This window comes from Megalopta genalis, chromosome 10 (assembly GCF_051020955.1).
Source record: "Megalopta genalis isolate 19385.01 chromosome 10, iyMegGena1_principal, whole genome shotgun sequence".
Classification (NCBI taxonomy): Eukaryota; Metazoa; Arthropoda; class Insecta; order Hymenoptera; family Halictidae; genus Megalopta; species Megalopta genalis.
The window spans coordinates 9,811,392-9,829,845 of NC_135022.1; the positions used below are offsets into that span (position 1 = coordinate 9,811,392).

Genomic DNA, 18,454 nt, shown 5'->3' on the forward strand with positions numbered 1-18,454 from the left:
CGAACAATAGTCCTATAAGTGTTGCGTTAGGGGAGATATTGGAATCGAGTTAATATCTTTAACGCTAGATTTACGAAGCACAAAAAACAATTGGGGCGCGAGATCAGGGTTATATGCTGGGTGTAACATCGATTCCCAAGCAATATCCCAAGCAATATAACATTTACAGATATCATAAAAACGGGAGTGAGAGAATCGGCAATTATTGAAATCGGCAATTACTTAGTTGCCAACCCAATAGAAGTATCAGACAGGTATCGATGTTTTAGAGTATGTATCGACGACCTATCGATTTCCGTTCGATACCTACGTCTTCGATACGATTCAGCGTTGGATCGAAATTTGTCAATTGATATCTATAGCTGTCGATGCGTTATCAGCCTCGACGCTACACCTCGCTTCCTTTCGGAGCGAGCAACGTTCTCGCCTCCTGCTTTCGTGCTCCGAATGCAACGGCCGCCAGCGAGAGTTCGACTTCGAGCACTCGTCGAGTCGCGGGAATCGTTCCCGCAGAAAACGTCGACGGTTATTTGCCGTTCGTATCCGCAGCTTTAGCTTCATCGTTCTTCGAGCTTCGCCGAGTTCTCCGACTGTCAGAGGCACCACCGTTGATCGATCTTCCCGCGACCGCATCGCCGTCTCCGCCGCGTCGCATAACCGACACCGCGAGACCTTGCCTCAGCCTTGCCAATGAAACCGATCGCTAAATCGAATTCCCGATGTCGCGTCACCTTTACCGCTTGGACGCAGTCGTCGACTACACGCGAGACCCGATCCTCGGGAATCGAATTCGCATCGGGCGGGCTTAGCTTTCCGTACTTCGCCGCCGCAATTTCAGTCTACGAATTGGCCGGCTGGTGATCGGCGAACGAAAAACCTGGGGATCGATGAGTCGAAGGGCCCGGAGAGGGAGCAAAACGGAGCGCGCGGAAGGGCGGCGATTCTCGACAGGGCGCCGAGGGCTGGCCCGGGCATCCCCGACGCGTTTCTCGCGTTTTTGACAGCAAAAAGGGTGTTTATAAATAAAGGCTATTCCAGGGTATTTATAACGTCTTAGCATACGTTCTTTAATTTACAGTATCAGAGGAAATAACATTATGCGGTATAATGCATCTTATGGAGGGCCACTATTGTGGCCCGTAGTACCTCAGTGGCACCAAATGGAAGGCCACTATAGTGGTCCGTAGTACCTCAGTGGCACCAAATGGAAAGCCACTATAGTGGTCCGTAGTACCTCAGTGGCACCAAATGGAAAGCCACTATAGTGCTCCGTAGTACCTCAGTGGCACCAAATGGAAAGCCACTATAGTGGTCCGTAGTACCTCAGTGGCACCAAATGGAAGGCCACTATAGTGGTCCGTAGTACCTCAGTGGCACTAAATGGAAAGCTACTATAGTGGTTCATAGTACCTCAGTGGCACCAAATGGAAAGCCACTATAGTGCTCCGTAGTACCTCAGTGGCACCAAATGGAAAGCCTCTATAGTGGTCCGTAGTAGCGAAAGGGTTAAACAGATATCGTACGGCGAGCCTGCTCGGTCCGTGGATGAACGTGGATGTCCGTCTCTTCTCGCCTCTCTCGGCGCACCCGATTCTCCCGATTCTCTACGCATCAATATGTTAACTCAGCTCTTGGAATTTCTTCGGGGGTTCCGAGCGACGAAGAGATACGAAAGATTTACAGTCTCCACGGCGAAACAGTTTCGCGCGCGTAGCGCCCAGCGGAATTGTTCCGCGCGGGGTGCTCGATTTACGGCTTTGGGGGGATGCCGGATGAAAGTGGTGGCCCGCGGAGCGCACTTGTTCCATTTTTAATCGATCGAAATTCGGGAAGAAACCGGGTAGCTTCTCTGTACACCGTTCTAATTAGGCCATCGACCGCGATATCCTACGTCGACGGGAGTTAACAGCTTCGTAGCGATCGGCGCGGAGCAAAGTAACCCGCGTACGCAACCAAGCGGAACGATGCGAATCGTGCAGCGCGTGCGGGGATCGATAAAAAGTGTATCGCTCGATTCGAGCCGTATTCCCCGGAGGTAGACCGGAAGATAAGCAGAATTTGTCGAGAACTACCCACCGATAACCCGGGGCGATATCAACCCTCCGACAAAATTTCCGTCGCCGTTTAACCTGACCCGGCCTGTACGTGTTCGACGTTTAAGTCCGAGTCTGCACCGAGAAAGCCTGAAGAAACGGCCGTTTCGTCCAGTGAAAATGTTGGATCGATCGCGAGAAATTAATAAATTTTCGTTACGCGGAGCAATGGTGCCGGTTAATGCGCGTTGGCCAATTGCTGTGCTCTCGATTTTTTTCCGGGCGTAATTTACCTCACGCGTATCGACTAAAATATTTTATTTGCTAACAAATAAACGAAACAAAGAAATGAAAAAAGAACTGTTAGTTGCGAATAAACGAAATAAAAGTAGACAAAAATTCAATGTATCTTAGTCGATGAATGTGAAGTTCATTGTTTTTATTTCATTTATTTATTTACTCGTCTGTATATTCGTGTATAAGAAAACCTTTGTTACAGAAGAGGAAATAAAAAGAAAGGGATTTTATTTAGCGGCCGTACGAGCACAATAAAATGTCGTATATGTATATATATACACGATAATATAGTATTTTATTATTTTTTATTATTTTGTAATCTTTTATATTTATATTTTACTATATTTATTATATATACAATAAAATATAGTATAATATGAATATAAAATATTATAAAATAATATAATATAATAAAAAATAATATATATATATATATATATATATATATATGTATATATATAATAAATATAGTAAAATATTATATATATATATATGATAAATATAGTAAAATATTATATATATATGATAAATATAGTAAAATATTATATATATATATATGATAAATATAGTAAAATATTATATATATGATAAATATAGTGAAATATTATATATATATAATAAATATAGTAAAATATCATATATATATATATATATATATATATATATATATATATATATAATAAATATAGTAAAAGTGTATGGTGCGGGAAAATGTGATAGACGATAGATTTTATCGGACGCACAAGCAGAGCCGTTGGGAGAAGAGATAAAAGAAAAAGAATATAACAGAGAAATGTAAAAGAATTAGGGGTGTTATGTCCGAAAATAAGGCACAACAGCAATTGGTCAGTCCGGCACAGTAACCGGCACACGATCGCCCGGTCTCTTGTCGGTCGACGATCGATCGGCTTCGGAGCGATCCTGAAAATCTTGGATCCGCGGTGTCTGCTCGAGGTGCGAATCGTACCGCGAATCGATTCGCTCGAGTCGTCTCGGTGTACGCGCGAGTATCGCGCGAGCTTAAATGCCAAGCGGTGTGTAAGACATCGGCGGAAGAAAAGTAACGCGGCGCAAAGTTGCCACAGGAAATACATAAATATCTGCACACTCGTTTATAAATAGTCGGCAGAGCTACTGTACGCCGACTACGGCACGAATATTATTCATACCGTCGCGCAAACTATAGCTCCGCGCGTCGTTCGGTCAGCCAACCAGTGCTCGGCGAGGCCGTTCAAATTATTATGAGATTGAAAATTGCGGGGATCGAGACCTATCCAAACGCTCATCCGTTCGATCGAGAAGCCGGAGGATCGTTGCCTGCGACCAGCGACGACGCTACGAATCCGTGTCGAACCGATTACGTGTTACCGCGTGCGCGCGAGACTCCGCGTAAGCCGAGCATCGCGTTCGCGATCGCACGAAAATCCACGTTCCTCGGAGCAGAGCCCGGAAACTTCCGATCCGAACCGTGTCTCGCCCTGAATCTGCTCGGATCCTCGAGCATTCGCCGACGATCGTTTTCGTCGGAAAGCCGTTTTTCTATTCTGTTTCCCTGAACGCTTCTGCGATTGTCGATCGAAAATGCCAAAATCCGTACTCTCCGCCGGGAAAGAATAATCTGCGTGCAATTTATTTATTTAATTTAATTATTTAATAATTTTAATTATTTATTTGTTTGTTTGCTGGTTCGTTGGTTCATCTAATTATTTAACACGTTGGCTGTTTGTCTTTTTTGACGAGTACACTCGTCGCGAAGAAACGGCAGCATTTTGTGTTACGTATACTCGTCAAAAACAGCTAACCGGTTAAAGTGAAATAAATAAATAAATAAATGTTAGCACGAAAATGAAGAAACGAAATGATCGTTCCATCGCAACTATATTATAACAGGTACGCGTACATTTTTCAAATCGATCGCACCAGCTGACTGGTTGATTGGCGATACCATCGGGAAAATGCTTTGTTACATAAGAGGTGGAATTTTAAAAGAATTAGCAGGCTTATAAAATAATGGTTCCACCGGTGCAGAACGCGACAGGGGAGTGTTATCCTTCAGAAAAATGTGTCTCATTATCGGATTATCATTTTAGCACAGTCAGATCGGTACTTTTATCTTCGCAGAAATGTCAGCGCGGGTGTCAGAACAAACCAGACTCGGGGCTAATAATTAGATCGCCGTACAATTTCCAAGAAGCATCTCGCAATTATCCGAAATTATTGCGAAGTAAAATAGCGAATCGTTTGAAATAATATCTCGGCTAACGTTGTTCGACGAAAGAAAAAGGATCGCAGCCATGGAAATAATGATGAAATAAGACACCGTGTTGTTTGAAACAGCATTGCAAATAACGTTGACGTTATTGACGGACACGTTTGAAATGTTGTTTCAAGCATTCCCGTGTCCGGATACAGGCAGAGAGAGAGAGAGAGAGAGAGAGAGAGAGAGAGAGAGAGAGAGAGAGAGAGAGAGAGAGAGAAGTCGGTGATCGAGAGAGAGAGAGGGAGAGTCGGAGATCGAGATAGAAAGAGAGAGAGAGAGAAAGAGAGAGAGAGAAAGAGAGAGAAAGTCAGAGATCGAGAGAGAGAGAGAGAGAGAGAAAGAGAGAGTCCTGTCGCGAGAAACGAGCTCTGTCGGAGAAATATTGGATTGGCAACTAAGTAATTGCCGATTTGTTCAATGAAATAAAAAGTTTCTTTTTACTTGGAATGAGAAGTTTAACCCTTAGCGGACGACGACTTTTTCGGCAGAGTCAGGTAGCAGGACGAGGTGATTTTTGCAAATACGTCGAGTGTCTTATATGGTACAATACTCGTTGGTTTATCTATATTCACACTTTTATGGATATAATTTTACAAAAATTATCATTTGTAGTTTCGTTCGGTGCGATAGTTTATAAAACATCGACCAAGATGCATTCTTGGTTTATCTGGACATGCATCATAGAGATAGGTCGTCTCATGTCTTCCCTCTGGTTTGTTTCGACTGGAACAAACTTTGCAATCTTTCTTTGCGCCAGTAATACGAATTTCGTCAGAGTTGGCCATCGAACTTGAAGCTCTATCTCGTGGTTGACGAAAATCTCCTCGCGATTTGTCGATCAAAATTTTGCGAAAGTTCAAACGTGTAACTGGCTGTTCGTTTCTCTGCCTTTTTACATGTTCGTGGAGAATGTACGAATTGATCGAGCAAACTTCGAGTCCACGGAAAAATAATTTGCGCCACCGCTTCAGGGACTTTCTCATAAAACAGTACGTTGAACAATGTTAGAGATAATAAGATCTAACATAAACACCGACTGTCGCCTCTCACTCGCCGTTCGCCATAGTAAGGTAATCGATAGCATCGATGATGTGTGAGAAAATTCGAAATGCGTACGCCAGAAGGTTTTGAACGTATTCGACAGTCTATAAAACGTAAATGCTTCGTGTAAGTTACAAATCTTTGAGATCAAATCTGCCAAACGAAAAGTATTTATGCATCTCGAAGGCAAAGAGTTTCTGGAACTACGCTTATGTACAACCTTTTCTCGTCCTTAGGGGCGAAGAATACGACACCGAAGTTCGTTCACCTATTTCGGGGACACCCTGTGTATACGATTTCGAGTAGATAACATCGACGCATACGATTCGAACGGAGCTAAATTTCGGATGCTACTGCCATTTTAATAGTAGATTCACGGAACATAACATAGTAATAATAATAATAATAATTTTATAATATAACATTCACGGATATCATAAAAATGGGAGCGAGAAACATCTATGACTGGAATCGGCGATTACTTAGTTGCCAACCCAATGGAATGTTCCCGAGGGATTCGAACGAAAAACGGCGACAATGGGAACGAACCTAAAAAAACGCGCGCGTAAAAACCGGCCGTTCCTTTTTCCAGGGAGTTCTCGAATCGCTGGAGCGCAGTGAAAAGTTGTCGAACAGGGGAGGAACGAGGAGCTCGGTGAACAGGGTCCCGTTTACGATACGGCAGCGTTTCCCGGCGGCGAACCCGATCGGACACGTACTAATACAAGCTAATAGAAGTTGGACGCGGTCCACGGTTCCCCCCGGAATCGCGACACGAACCTGTCCTTTTTGCTGGTCGATACTCCATTGAATGTTACTCCGCGATAAGACCCCCGGCCACGCCTCCGCGATTCTTCCCAGCCCCGAACACCAACGGAACTGTGATTTCTCTCCTCTCCGCGACCGACGAGCAACGCGTCGGTCATTCTGCTCGGCTCCCGCCGCTTCCGTCCTTATTTATTGGCCTGTTCCGTAACTGGCATGGTCGATTTTTCCCTCGAAATTCTATTTTCCGAGGAGGCGTGGAAACGGGGGAGCTCGGGACCCGCTGCCGCTCGGTTCCGTCCGATTAAAATCGTGCGCTATCACTAGACCGAAGATATCATCTCTGGTGCCGTAAATTCTCCCTAATCGACGCTTAGATTGTGCACGAAACAATTGACAATCTCGGGAAAGGAGATACGATTTATTCGAGCCTCGCGTGACTCGTTTGTATAATTACCGATTGACAACAACTATAAAAAAAAATTGTTGGGGATCGTCGAAGAACTTTGCTCGAATTTTGATTTCTCAGCCATGCTGAGTACAATTCGACCGGGTTCGGTGGATTAAATGTTGAACGTTCAAGATAGACAGGCAACGTTGTGGAGCCGGTTACTGCAGGATGAGACCAATTGCTGTGCCTTTGGTTCGTTTTATTAACTTTTATTAACTTTATATTTAGCGAATAAGACGTACTATATTATTTTATTCTTTTATTTCGTTTATTTCTTAATAAAACAATTTTCTTATTCTGTTTATCTTCGAACAAGAAATCTGTTTAGTCTTTTATTTCGTTTCTTTTTGAATAAAAACATTTCTTCATTCTTTTATTTTGTTTCTTCTCGAATACAAACATTTCTTCATTCTTTTATTTTGTTTCTTCTCGAATGAAAACAATTTTTTATTCGTTTATTTTGTTTCTTCTTGAATAAAAACATTTCTTTACTTTTTTACCTTGTTTCTTCTTGAATAAAAACATTTCTTCACTTTTTTACCTTGTTTCTTCTTGAATAAAAACATTTCTTTACTTTTTTACCTTGTTTCTTCTTGAATAAAAACATTTCTTTACTTTTTTACCTTGTTTCTTCTTGAATAAAAACATTTTTTTTATTCCTCTATTGTATTTATTTTTGAATGAAAACACGTTTTTACCTCTTTCCTATGCTTATTTTCGAATAAAAAAATTGCGCATGTCTTATTCGTTAAACATAAAGTTAATCGTGCCCAAAAACGCACCGACTCCACTACCACCGCGACGCTGACGAAACTCGACGATGATCGACCATCGATTCGAAACCGTTCGTTCGGATGCGGCGCGGGCGCATCTCGAAAGCGATCTCGAGCCTCCCCTTTCGCCACGAGTTCCAACAGAGATCTCGAAGAAGCGGCGCGACTTGGAAGCCGACGCGAAACTTTGATTGAACAGGCTCGTAAATAATTCCGCGCGGTATAACGTATCCGAGGCACGACGGTGTTCCAAGCCCGTAAAAGAGCGGAAAGTTGTCTCCCCGATCGTGTTTCTCTGTCTCCGTGCCGGAAGCCGGAACAACGAAAAGAGAAACGGAATCGGCTATAAATCGATAACGGTGTCGGAGGAGCGACGTGCTCGATCGGCTTTGGCTCGGATCGCGTCGAGTCGATGCATCGCATGTTTCGGCACAAGATGTGCAGCGCGCGGTCGCGGTTCGTCGCGACATTACCGTCACGCTGATTGCCAAAACGAGCCACTTATTCCGCGTTTAACGGCTCGCGGAGCCGGGCCGAGTCGGGTCGCGTTTTTCATCGCGTTGTCTCGCGACGTCCAACACCGTTAACCTTTTAGGTACGGCTGAATTCTGCGCGAGGCTATTTCTCTGGACGGCAGTGTCCGATGTGTACTGTACAGAGTCTGATACTGTATATACAGGGTGTCCCACAAATGTCTCGCAATCCGAAAGTGGCGGGTTCCTCGGGCCATTCGAAGCAACTTTTTCCTTTACAAAAATGTTCTCCGAGGCACCGTTCGGAAGCCGACGCCGAGGCTCGTTCACCCATTTCACGTACACCCTGTGTATACGATTTCGAGTGGACGACATTCGACGGCATTCGATTCGAACGGAGCTGAAATTTCGCCACAGATGCTACTTGCCATCGATGCTGATAGAAAAGTCGAGCACGAGATATTTCAGCTCGAAAGATCGCGGGGGTTCGGTCGGGACTGGAAGCGAGCGAAATCGTGCTACGCGATAGACAATGCGACAACGAATTACACTCGAATAATTTCTCTCGGAGAGAAGGAAACGTTATCCTCGGGCCAGCCTTTCGATGTAATTTCCGGGCCTATCGGCCGTCTCTCGGAAGTTCTTTGTTCGAACGTTGAAGGATGACGTTTGCAGAGAGGAGAAGGAAGGGCTCGTCGGACTTCCCCCCCGCGATCCAGGATCGCGGCGAGAAATCAGTGTCAGGGAGATTACAATGGCAACCCCTGGCCCGGTTCACCTCGTTCCTCTTCCCGTATCCGCAGTCATTATTCTTAGCCTCGTTCTTATCTGGGTCGATCGCATAATCGACGGAAAATGTGCGTGCACCCGGCGCTCCCCCCCACCCTCCGTATATAATCGACCCGAATGTAGGACCGTAGGGTCGGGGGCGGTCCGTTCGTCTCGCCGCGGTCGCTGTCGCGATCGCGGGATCGTTCGCGGCCGGTCCCGTGTCGAATCTTCGTTAACGCCTTCCATAATTCACGAGGCTTCTCGTTAAAACGAGAACAAGGGAAACCTTTCCGTCTCGGACACGAGTCCGCCGCGCGCGGGTTAGCGGCAAGCTCCGAGCAGTTTGCGCTTTGGCCCCGAGATATTCCGCGGGGATCGTCGGGGAACCTGTTGGCATTTAGCGGATCGAACGAAGGCGAGTCGAACCGAAGCAAAAAGTATCGGCTCCGCCGCCGTAGCACGCGGCAGGTGGAGGCAGTCGCGGCTAAGTTTCCTTAAGCCCGAAATCAATAATGTTTCGAAGTGGAAGCTCTTCGCAGTTCCTCGACACCGCGCGGCCGCCAGTGTTATTTATAGCGGTGTGTCTATTTGCGGCGCAGGCCGAATACGGCAGGGATCTGCGGTTCAGCGAGCAGTGGGACCGTTTGCAGAAGGAGTTCGCGTGCTGCGGGGTGGTCGGTCCCAGAGACTTTGCCGGGGCCGGGAACAATCGGCCCTGGCCGCAGACCTGCTGCGGGCCCAGCGGTAACGCGACCGACACCTGCCAGCAGCCGTACGCGAGGGGCTGCGACGAGTCCCTGGTCGGATGGCTCAGGAAAACCGCGGACCTGCTCTTCATCCTCGGCTTCTGCGTGGTCGCGTTCGCCAAGCTCTGCTTCCTCGGGATCCTGCGGTACGAGATCAGGGAGATGATACAGAAGATACGGCTGCTCCGGGAGCCGCCCCCGTCCGCCACGACCCTCGCTCCGTCCTCCTCGTTGCAGATCACGCCGGAACCAATCAACAACGGAAGCGTCGTTCGACGGACAACCCTGCCCAACGCTCTCACCCCTTCCGGTAGGTCCGAGCTCCTTATTCTTCATGCTTCCAACGCTTCTTCTCGCCCTCCGTTTCAATTAGTAGCTGGACAAATTCATTCTCGGCCCCCCACCCTCTCCCTTTCGAATCAGCTGTAACATTAGGTCGTCGCGTCGAGCAGGAAATGTCCGATTTTGAGACCGACGGTTTGGTTTATTGTATCTCGGGCCTTGCTCTCAGGTCGGCCGCGTCGTTCGTTTTCGATATATGAGCCGTTTATTTTGAAAGTGGCATAAGTCACTTTGTTTTCTAGTCGATATATTTAAGGGTTCGCGTTTCAACACGTTTCAAAATATGGATGCTAACTTTCGAGAAGATTTACTTGTATTCGTTGTCTCAGGATACTGATATTTTTCTCGGTATAAATAATTTCGTATAAACATTAAAAAATCACCACTTTTCATTACGGTGAAGCGACTTATGCCACTTTCAAAATAAACGGCTCGTATGTATTATACAAAATCTCCGGATCGGAATTTTTCAAACCGTATCGACGTACTGTACGTTCATTAGCCACATCCTTGCCCCGAACATCTCGTTAACAATTTCGATTTATCTGCGCTGCATTAGTTCGTTAGACGGAACTCGTGTTCGAAAATAACGCGGATTTTTTATTCACCTATGGCTCGCGATATTTAACCCTCGGACGACTATACGATAGAATATTAACCCTTTGCACTTGATGCTATCTTAACTGTAAATCTAAAATAATTTTTCTGATTTATAGCATTTTCATTTTATATGTCAAAGCGCATTTTATGCGTGCGAAATCGAGTCTTGCGACTCGCACAACGGTTACGCTTTCAACAATTTTTAAAAATCTAAACTTTGTTAATGTAAAAATTATCTCAGAATCTGTGATATAACAAATTTCAGTGGTGTCTCAGAGTCGCCACTCGAGTGCAAAGGGGGTTAAAAACAAAGGAGTGCGTTTGAAAGTCAGATGGCGCATCCCTTCTCGCTGCGAAAAAGAAAAAAAACAAAGAACGGTCGAAGTGAAATATCGGAAACGTCGGATAAAAAACTTGATGTTTTAGGCAATCGGACATTTCGCATTTAATGACCTAATATTAACGCGAAATTCTCAGTTCCCGGCACCGTATCAAAACCTCGAATAAACAGCGATGTTTGTACTGTCGCGACGCCGCACAGCGCGGCCCGTGTCAATGGATAAAATTCTGAAAAGTCGCTGCTTCCGTATCTATTCGAAACTATGTCTATACGATGTGTTAGAATGTTCAAATAATCGTATTTAGGAACAGAATGATATCGACAAAATTCAGCAGGAGATTAATTTCAGTGCGAGTTCTCCGAGCGAATATTAAGAAGATCGAATAGCACGTTAGTTCGCAACGTAGCTTGTTCACGTTGTTCGATGAACAAAAAAAAAGGCCACTTCACGAAGTAATCTTTATAGAAAATGATTGTCAGTGGTTATACGTAGTGTAATTAATCTATAGAAATTTTATAATACCTGTATGCAATATAATAATTGACCCGAAATGAAATAATTAAGTTCGATTTATTTTTTCCTAAACTTCGGATAAGGTTTTTAAAAAACGAAAAAACAGCGGCACAAAAATATCCTGGGATCCCTGTTCCGACATATTGGTTAGATAGTATATTTTGATATTATATAAACTTTTTTTTGCGGAAAGTCGCGGTCTTCAGGGTTGTTTAACAAAATATTTAGCCATAACCAAAACCGTATATCTGGAAGCCATATATGCGAAACGATCGCCACGAATTTTCCGGCACAAAGGCAAAATTAATGAAAAAAGATCTTTCAAACAAAAGTTAACAACAAATTATGTTGAAATCTGTATAAAAGTTTTTATACGATACAAAATAAAGGTGACAACAATATTTTTTATGAAGTTATATATAATTTTTTTTTTATGCAAATCGATGCATTTCTGTGTTTTCTTTGACAAATTATTAAGACATTTTGGTCGAAATTTGATTAGCTTCGAAATTATGATTTTTGTCCCAAACGCTCATATAAGCGTTTATATATTATTCTATATTATAGAATATATATATTATTATTATTATATTATAGAATATATATATTATTAGAATTATATTATATATTATATATTATATATTATATATTATAACGCTCATATATTATTCGCGTTTGGAATGAAAGGAAAAACGGGATCCCATGGATTATCACAGCGCAGACTTCTCCGACACAATTTTCATCGAAACCAGACCTCATCGACAACGACTTTGACCGACAACGACACGTGACCTATTTCAATAATGACCTACACCAGACCTAAGCCAGACAATGCCTAGGAAAACTACGTACAATATTAAAATAATTCTTAATAATAACATAATAATAATAATGATAATAATAATAACAATAATAATAATAATAATTTATTCACGTGTACGAGTAGGAAAACTGTTGCAGAAGAAGTTAGTAACAAATAGAGAGATTTTATACAATAATCGCATAAGTACAAATAAGGAGAAAAAGAAAGAAAATTCTCGAATATTTCACATTTTGCCTAAAAACGCGAGGCGTTCTACGAAATGCTTGCATTTAATGCTACTACGGCTAAATACAGTAATTTCTGCCAGAAATGTTCGGAGATCGGAATTGAAACCGGCAGATCTGAGAATACCGAGTCGCGATTCTTCGGGTCTCGCGGCTCGTTTTTATAGAAACTCGGGGCAGTCGGCAAAAAATGCAGCAGCCAGCATGCCGGTGTACGTTAATGTGAACACATAGTAATTCAAGAATAAAAACGATGATTTAACTTTTTCATTTCTAATTTTTTGCCACGATTCGAAGGCAATTCGGAGGCCACGTGACACGATTCGAAGGCAATTCGAAGGCCACATGATACGATTCGAAGGCAATTCGAAGGCCACGTGACACGATTCGAAGGCAATTCGGAGACCACGTGCCACGATTCGACGGACGCGTACCTAATACCTAGCACGTATCTCGTAGTTCCGCGGTTTTTCTTACCTGACTCGCACCCAAATAGACCATTTTGTCTTGTCTTTCGGGAATTCGCGTCGCGTGCCGCATCACACGCTTGATCGCTTCCTCGATCCTTAGCACAGACGTAGCAATAAATTACATAGTCGTAGGACTCGCGCGGGGAAATTCACAGCAACCCAAAGTTTGGCATTTCCGGGAGAAATTACTGTGTTATAATAAATATCCTAAAAAGTTTACATAAATCCAATCTTGTAATTTCTATAAAACAGTGTACATTAGTCGCGTTTAGGACTGGGTAATTTTAATGTTAAACAAGCTATTCTGCTTTAAAAGCTGTCCGAATGTTAACGCGAATCACTGTAACTGTAGGGAATAGTGTTCTAATTCGTGTTCACGGTGATATCGATCGACTGTAGATTACTGTAAATTACTGTAAATTATTGTACTGTCGTCGGCTAAAGTCGTCGTCGATGAAATTCTATCGGTGAAAACTGTGTCGACGGAGGAATCCATGAGAGCCGCAGAAAAATCGCTGACGTAGCAACGGATTTGGTTTGTTCTGTCTCGGGAGAGGAAGTGGTATCGTACAGTCCGTGCAAAAAATGACGCGCACGGACACGGATCGCGGGAAGTGAGACACAAAAGAGACCGAGAAGTTCTCATCGATGCGATGGGACGGAAAGTTTTGCCGTGTGCGGCGTATAGTTCAGACCTGACTCCGTCGGACTATCATTTATTCGTTACAAGTTTACAAGTTTGCGTAAACTGATTACCTAAACTACTGTTTCGCTGATTCTCTGTCAGTCTTAGCACACTATCTGCGAGTCACGGGTCGACCTTTACTTACACGGAGGTTGAGAAAAATCTGAATTTTAGAGAATATTCAATATTTTCAAGAGTAACATTTTGATATTGATTAGATTTAATAGCAAGTATACAACGAGGATGTTTAGAATATCGAAGGGGATTTCCTACAAATATACATATATTAGAAAATTTGTAAAAGTAAATTTTTAGAAAGATATTTTAACACCCTTCTCGACGATAGCGTGTTTGTTAATATGTTTCCGTTCTGTATTGTAAAAATGGATGTTTACCCGTCTATACAAATAAACTCAATTAGATCGAAAGAAAAAATGAAATTTACACAGGTCGCTACGACATCGTCTGATATGGATGCCCGCTTCAGAACGTTGGACGATAGATGATTTCACCGTAACGAAATTACGCCGCCATCTTTCTTTCGCGAAGGCGTGCTGACATTTGTCCGAGAGATGGCAAATATGTATAAATGCAGAGGGAGATCGTGTTCCTGATTAAAATGTCGCTCATGTTTTTTTTCTTCTAAATAAATATCGAAGCTTGCTGAAAGAAGACCGAGAACTCTAATTTGTACACCTAATGCATACTTTCGAATTTGTATTTCGCCTAGTCTGTGCATGCATATGCGGCGCGGAAACGCTCGAAGTTTAAGTATGCCAATTCGCAAACGCGTTCGTTCCGGATTCGTCGCGCCGTGGCGCCAATTAGAATTCGCGAGATTACTTCGGAAGTGGAGCAAACGAGCTTCCCGGTTCTCCAACCGATAAACAGATTTTTCTCCGCGGGGATTCGCGTGACGGAATTTGCGCAACGCGATCGACGCGATCGAGATTTTTCGGTCGAGGTTCGGATCAACCCCCGCGCACTCAACCCTCCCCCGCTTCGTTTCGCGCGGATCTCGCGGACTTCGGTGGAGCTTGCCGAAAATATCGGCGGTCTAATTGTTCGTCGTGGAACGACGAAACGTACGGTGTAATTGTTTCGCCCGCGTTCGCGTTATTTCCCGTTTAACTTCGTTCGTTAATCCGATCTGTTCGCCCCGATCGTGCGAGCGTTATCGACTGCGAAGCCGATAAACTGCGACAGAAAGGACTAGGAAAGAAAGCCAGCCGAGGGTCGACCTTAATCAACGTTTATCGAACGACGTCCATCTACGACGAACCGCGCGAGCACGCCAGAAATCTCCTGATTACGGAACTAACTCCGGCTGGTCCCGTCCCGTCCTGTCTCCGCGCGACAAAAAGCTATTTCCTGCGTTCCCCTTTTTCCACGAAACGCTCCCCGAACACGAAAACAAAGTTCGCGAAAATTATGCGAGAAGTTCGCCAACGCCGTATTTCGTTCGTCTTTTCTACTCCGACTTTCGACCCTCCGCACTTTTGCGATCCAACGGATAAGAAGAGAACGCGGCGTAAGCCACGAGCAGCCACCATTTTGTACCGGAATCTCCGTGGATTTTATTTTTCTTCGATTACAGAGGAAATATGGAGAACGTAATTTGCAGATCGTAGCCGATTGTATCGACGCCGAGATACGTACGCAGGGATCCGCAGGGATCCGCAGTGATTTTCGAGCTTCGCAACCCTTATAGAAATCGAAATTTTTTGTTATATTATTTTATTATATTTTTATTTTCATTTTTATTATATTATTATATTATTTTATTATATTATTATATTATATTATATCTCGGTATTATATCGGTTACGGTACAGTTTCGCTGGAATAATATCGGTATCAAAATCGTACCGGTATAAAGTTCCTACGCGTATGCCGCCGAAGCCGCAGCGAAATATAATCTACAGTCGATTGATATGACCGTCAACAGAAATTAAAACACTGTTCCCTATAGCTATAGTGATTCGCGTTAACATTCGGACAGCTTTTAAAGCAGAATAGCTTGTTTAACATTAAAATTACCCAGTCCTAAACGCGACTAATGTACACTGTTTTATAGAAATTACAAGATTGGATTTATGGAAACTTTTTAGGATATTTATTATAACACAGTAATTTCTCCCGGAAATGCCAAACTTTGGGTTGCTGCGAATTTCCCCGCGCGAGTCCTACGACTGTAATTTATTGCTGCGTCTGTGCTAAGGATCGAGGGAGCGGTCAAGCGTGTGATGCGGCACGCGACGCGAATTCCCGAAAGACAAGATAAAATGGTCTATTTGGGTGCGAGTCAGGTAAGAAAAACCGCGGAACTACGAGGTACGTGCTAGGTATTAGGTACGCGTCCGTCGAATCGTGACACGTGGCCTCCGAATTGCCTTCGAATCGTGTCACGTGGCCTCCGAATTGCCTTCGAATCGTGGCAAAAAATTAGAAATGAAAAAGTTAAATCATCGTTTTTATTCTTGAATTACTATGTGTTCACATTAACGTACACCGGCATGCTGGCTGCTGCATTTTTTGCCGACTGCCCCGAGTTTCTATAAAAACGAGCCGCGAGACTCGAAGAATCGCGACTCGGTATTCTCAGATCTACCGGTTTTTCAATTCCGACCTCCGAACATTTCTGGCAGAAATTACTGTATTTAGCCGTAGTAGCATTAAATGCAAGCATTTCGTAGAACGCCTCGTGTTTTTAGGCAAAATGTGAAATATTCGAGAATTTTCTTTTTTTTTCTCCTTATTTGTACTTATGCGATTACTGCATAAAATCTTTCTATTTGTTACTAACTTCTTCTGCAACGAAGAGTTTTTGTACTCGTATACATGAATAAATTATTATTATTATTATTATTATGTTATTATTAAGTATTATTTTAATATTGTCCAGTCGTTTTCGGCTGGCGGTTCTAGCATTGAAAGTGGACGAAACGATTTTCATATTTTTGAGATTTTACAGGGACTAGTTCGATTTGAAAAAAGGTTATCCCGTGTTAAAAGGTGTCCGAATATTAATGCGAGCATCCCGATAGTAGAAAACGAATCCGTGTCCGGGTTTCATCGAATTGGGAATCGTTCGGAGCGTTCCAGAATTCACATTTCTCATTTCACGTGTCGCATTTTCGTTTTATCGATCCCGTTACCTCGTCCTCGCTCCCGAAAACTGCTAATTATTCGCCGTCTTCTCGTCGGGTCAGGATTGTTACAGTTTTTATCGACGAGCGGGAACCGAGGAGGAGCCTAGAAGCTCGTAAAAACGAACGATCCGCCCGCCGTTCGTTCTCGCGACTCTATATCGGCACCTCGTTTCCACGTTAGGAACGGTTCCAATGGCACCGTCTCGATCGTCGGCGAGCGCGGCTCGTGAATCGCTCGACTCCGCGACGAACAAGAACTTTAACCCTTTGCACTCTGTTGTCCCCTCTCATGGGACATCGTAATTCTAGCATATCGCTCGGATGTCCCCTCTCGTGGGACATTCAAGTTTATTAGCGATCACGGGGAATCGAGTTATTTCAGCGCAACTTTTTCAGACATGCATGTTTCTCTGAAGTTTTCTCTTGAAACGGCGCAAGAAATCAAATCAAAATATGTTAAAATTACCAAGCTATATACAAGAAATGTCAGCGGATTTTGACGAGAACGCGAGAGGCGTGCTCACGACGGTCCGAGCACTTCGAAGGCGCCATTTGAAAAGAGCGATAAGGCAAGATTGTAGAAGAAAGATCGGTATGCGAACGTAGCACGCACTGTACAGTGAGATTTATAATCATAAAATCTGGAGGAAAAGATTTTCAAAGCTGAACTCGGTCTGGTTCGAAGCGTCGAGCGGTATAGATAGATCTAACGAGTGAGAAAATCGGAAAAGTGATTCTTCTCTTGGTAAATAAATTGTTTGGTAAAAGTTTTTTTTGGTAAATATCATCTTGCGAGTTAGTAATAACGATTAGAAATTTTCAACCTATGTATTTATTCGTATTTTTTATTAGAACAATGACAAAACGTTCGAACACGAATGAGTCTCGTGACACAAGTAGTAGCGAAGACGAGCTCGACCATTTTCTCGTCGAAAAAAAAAGATTTTCGATTTAACAGACACCGGTGAGCGGCTTGGACAAAATATGTAAATGTAGCGGAGAATATCTGGGCTCGTTTATCTGCTCGAAAATATGAGCCCCCTAAGTCGAGGCAGAGGCTTGCGTAACCTCGGTCCGAGTTAGAATCCTGCTATCGTTTCTGTAATTATGGTTCACCGTCTCTTCCACACGGGGTCATACTTGCCGCGAGCGGCGAATGGCGACCGCAGCCGCAGCCGCAGTCGCAGCCCCGGCCCCGGCCCGAGCCGGCCCGAGCCAAGCCGTGGCGGAGTGCTAAATACTTATTATCCGCGAGCACGCAACGTCCCAGTTCCTCGACGCTAATTGGAACCGAGCAGATCGAGCAAGGGTTTTAGTTAAAACACCGGACTCTGGTTTGCCGGATCGAGATCGCGAAACGTCACGTCACGAGCTCACCCTTAGCACACACCCACCCCGCACACACCATTCTTTCCTCGTTTATTACTCACGGCGTTGACCCGCCCCCTGCTCGCTTTGGTAAAAGTTCAGGTTTGATTTTATGCAGAGATCGTGTGGTTTCGTACGTGTATTAAAAATTACACGTGTACGTACACTTTGTACACACGCGTACAGTAATGTCTCTCCCTCTCCAATTGACGCCCAAATTGTGCAGAAAAATGGACAATTTGGGAAGAGGAGATACGATTATTCGAGCCTTGCGGCTCGTTTTTATAATTGTTCTTTATAGAGTTGTTCGGCAACTATAGAAAATT

General features: G+C 43.8%; 2 protein-coding genes across 5 annotated transcripts in view; one reads left to right on the forward strand and one right to left on the reverse strand.

Moving 5' to 3' along the window:
* LOC117223333 (uncharacterized) overlaps window positions 1-18,454 on the reverse strand; it is a 60,735-nt gene that overhangs the window by 27,006 nt on the left and 15,275 nt on the right. The gene's annotated exons all lie outside the window — the stretch shown is intronic.
* Window positions 1-18,454, forward strand: part of LOC117223336 (uncharacterized) — a 48,696-nt gene that overhangs the window by 18,196 nt on the left and 12,046 nt on the right. For both annotated transcript variants that reach the window (XR_004490908.2, XM_033475569.2), the window contains exon 3: window positions 9,464-9,920. Coding sequence is in view for 1 of the 2 variants with exons in the window: in XM_033475569.2 (XP_033331460.2) it covers window positions 9,464-9,920 (457 nt within the window). In the remaining variant the exon portion in view is untranslated. The remainder of the gene's footprint in view (window positions 1-9,463; window positions 9,921-18,454) is intronic.